The sequence below is a fragment of the Heptranchias perlo genome, unplaced genomic scaffold, assembly GCF_035084215.1.
Source record: "Heptranchias perlo isolate sHepPer1 unplaced genomic scaffold, sHepPer1.hap1 HAP1_SCAFFOLD_1311, whole genome shotgun sequence".
In the NCBI taxonomy this organism is placed as follows: Eukaryota; Metazoa; Chordata; class Chondrichthyes; order Hexanchiformes; family Hexanchidae; genus Heptranchias; species Heptranchias perlo.
In genome coordinates, this window is record NW_027138550.1 from 10,003 (window position 1) to 13,296 (window position 3,294).

General features: G+C 45.7%; 1 gene segment (V, D, J or C); it reads left to right on the plus strand.

Moving 5' to 3' along the window:
- The first annotated feature begins 222 nt into the window (after nt 1-222).
- On the plus strand, nt 223-1,116 carry LOC137308477 (T-cell receptor alpha chain V region 2B4-like). The segment is given in 2 exon segments: nt 223-454; nt 535-1,116. Coding segments are annotated over 2 exon segments (618 nt in total).
- Nucleotides 1,117-3,294: the final 2,178 nt, after the last annotated feature.

The following is a 3,294-nucleotide window of genomic DNA, read 5'->3' on the forward strand; positions in this document are numbered from 1 at the left end:
GTGTTAGAAAAAGTTTATGCACAATGAACAGATTTCACAACGCGGTGACCGTGCTCTTTAAAAAAAACTTCCGAGCACAGAGTTCCCCCAATGTCCATTGTCCATCAGAAATACCCTTTAATGCTGGGAAGTTTTCTGTCACCATTAACAATCCTGTGCTTCCCGGTTATAATAACCAGATACGGGATTCATTCCCACCCCCGGTCTCCAAAGGCGGGAATCATTGCCCCTATTTGAACATGGAATCCCAGAAGGCGAAAGAGATGCTTCGGACCCATTGCAGCTGTGAAGAGGCGGAGTCTGCGGCATGATTCTGCGCGTGCGCATTGATGAGTTGCAGTCTCCAAAATAACCACAATCAGCTGAACTCGAGAATTATAAACCTGTCGTCAACGATCGGAGAAAAAAAAGACAGCCATGGGCGTAATAAAAGTGTTCCTGTTGTTCGTGACCTGTGAGTATTTCACATATCATTCCAATCACCGTACTTTATAAAACTGTTTGAATCTAACAATTCTCAAATTGTGTCCAAAGATGCTCCGAGTTTCGCCCAGATTTCTCAGCCTGCCGAAGAGTTCGCAGTGGAAGGAAATCCCGTCAGGATTCCGTGCGAGTTCAACACGACCAATAGCATCTGTTGGTACAGCCGACTGGTGAGCGAGGCCCCGGTATTCATTCATTGTGGATTCAAAGGAGAGGACCAGCAAGGCCGGTTTAAGATCTACACCGACAGGGATCAAAGACTGAGCACTCTCGGCATCGACCAGGCAGAGTTGGCGGATACCGCAATCTATTACTGTGCCTTGAGCCACGGTGAGGGAAATGGCGCAGCTCTCGTACAATATCTCCTCTCTGAGCAACACTTTGGTAGATTCCGTTACAATCACCCCGGCTCATCTATTGGACGGTCGAGTCCGGTGAAAGAGTTTGACTTGTTTCCAATCATTCAGCGCCAGGCATCTCTCTTTAGAGAGAGACTAACACAAAGGGATGGGACTCAACTCACGTCCCACCTCAAGACGAGTGAGTTGCCCATTGGACAATTGATAGGTCCAGATGTGAACCCAGGAGAAGTGAGAGCAGATCAACAAACTGCCTACGCACATCTTGTGTGAATAATAGCTATTACCAGCCAATCGAAAAGCAGCAGACACACGTGACTGAGACTTTAACTGAGCGGCGCTGACTTTGTTTCTCCGACTGTTCACTGTGTTCACTCGGTTCGAGATCATCTGATGTGAGCTGTGTGCCGTTTTCTTATTTACATCTTAATTGCGAGGATGTGCTACTCGATACAAGCGAATGTATTACCCGCCATTGTGGTGCTGCTAACAAGTAGGTTCAGGATTTGGACTCAATAACCGGGAATATGTTTTATTCACTGTGTTCCAGTGTTTCATTGTCTGAATGTTTTCACAGGTGGATGTCTCGCGGACCGAGTGCTGCAATCTCCCGCTTCGAAAACAGTCCGGATCGGGGATTCGGTGCAGATAAACTGTAGTTATGACATATCCAGCTTTAACGCCATGCATTGGTACAAGCAGAAAACCAGTCAGGGACTGGAGTGGCTAATAAGGCGAATCTCGTCTGGCAAAGAGAGCGGAGGCCGTTTTGAATTGTACCTTTCCACTGCGGACAAACGCGGCCAATTGGTCATTAACAGCACGGAGTTTGCAGATACCGCAGTCTATTACTGTGCGATAGAGCCGCACGCTGAGTGGAAACGCGGCAGCCGCTGTATAAAAACCTCCCTCGCCTTTCAGGTCGCGTCACACGAAACTACTTACTGCAGTTCCCTCATTTACAGATGGGCTCAGTTTAATAGAACAAATTTAGGTAATTTGTGTAACCCGTTTTCTTTACGCTGATTTAAAGATGTCACTTTCCAATTCATTGCACTTTTATCAACGATATAGCGTTTAATAAAGCAGCTTGAAGTAATTTATGTCGGCGGTTGTTTTGCAATGGTTAAGGAGAACATTTTCCAGTTCTCTGTCTCGACGACGTTGATCTGGGCAGAGGTTAAATGTCATCGTCTATAATCCTTATCGAAAATAACGACAAGATGGACAGGAGCATACGTGGGGAAGATGTGCTCTGGTCTCTTTGTGTTAGCGACATCGCAAACAGAAGGGAAATCTCCTCTCAAAACGATTCCAGCCAAATGGTAAACAGATTCTTTTTGAATGCTTTACCGATTACACGAAAAATGAAGACCAGATGAAATCTACCCAACAGAGCTGCCATCGCCGTGTAAACACAATTGTTTCTCGAGAATGAACTGAATGTTCTCGGTGATCTATCACCCTCTTCACTGCCATAAATTAAACAAACATTCATGAACGTGACCGATAAAGGTTCATTGAACATGTCTAGAACCTAACTATTTTTGAAACTTTCCTTCAAAGGTAACATTTGCAGGGATATGGGGAAAGAGCAGGGAAGTGGGAACTAAATGGATAGTTCGGGAACATTCAAGATGGGCCGAATGGGCTCCTTCTGTGATGTAGGACTTTATGAACCGTAAATTGCGCTCATTCGGCGGCTGACTGCATCCTGACTGACGGTGTCTCTGATCAAACCCGTTATCGACAGCACATTCTCGAGACAAACCTTGCGGTAACAATGCCCCGCCCACGTCTTCCTCACATCTGCCCGTCATGAATTGGTGAACAAACGGCGGGTAAGCTGATTGGCTGCATAGGAGAACAAAGGAGCTATCAGCTGATTGGATGAATTGGAGAAAATAACCCTGTGAGCTGATTGGATGTTTCCCTGCTGACTCTGTCAGGAACAAGCCAATTGGCAGAGAGGCCGGATATTGCTCAACATCTTCCCAACTCTTGACTCAAAAGAATTCCACGTTCAACCCGTTCTGTTCAAATCTGCCATCAACTCGCTGCAAACATGTAGGATGTTACTTTTTATGTATTGGTCAGAGCTGTGGCTCTCTTAACTGGTAAAGTTAACCGTTCCACAATCTCCCTCTTGCGCGTGTTATTGACACAGATAATCTTCCTTTCACTGAAGTTTTCTCCCTATTTGCAATTTACTCCACTATCCTTGTGATGTTAATTATAATAAAATGATGATGAAAGCTTAACGTTATGTACAGCAAAATTTCTCAGGTGTTAGTTGTGCAGACTCGGTCTCACAAAGGTCGGTGGCAGCGCTGCACTTTGAAAGAGACACGGGGACCATTAGTTGCAGCTATTCGATCACAGATGCTTCATAATACTTACCATCAGGGCTGGGGCAAATTCCCCACATTCCTGGTCAACTGCCCGTCCTTCG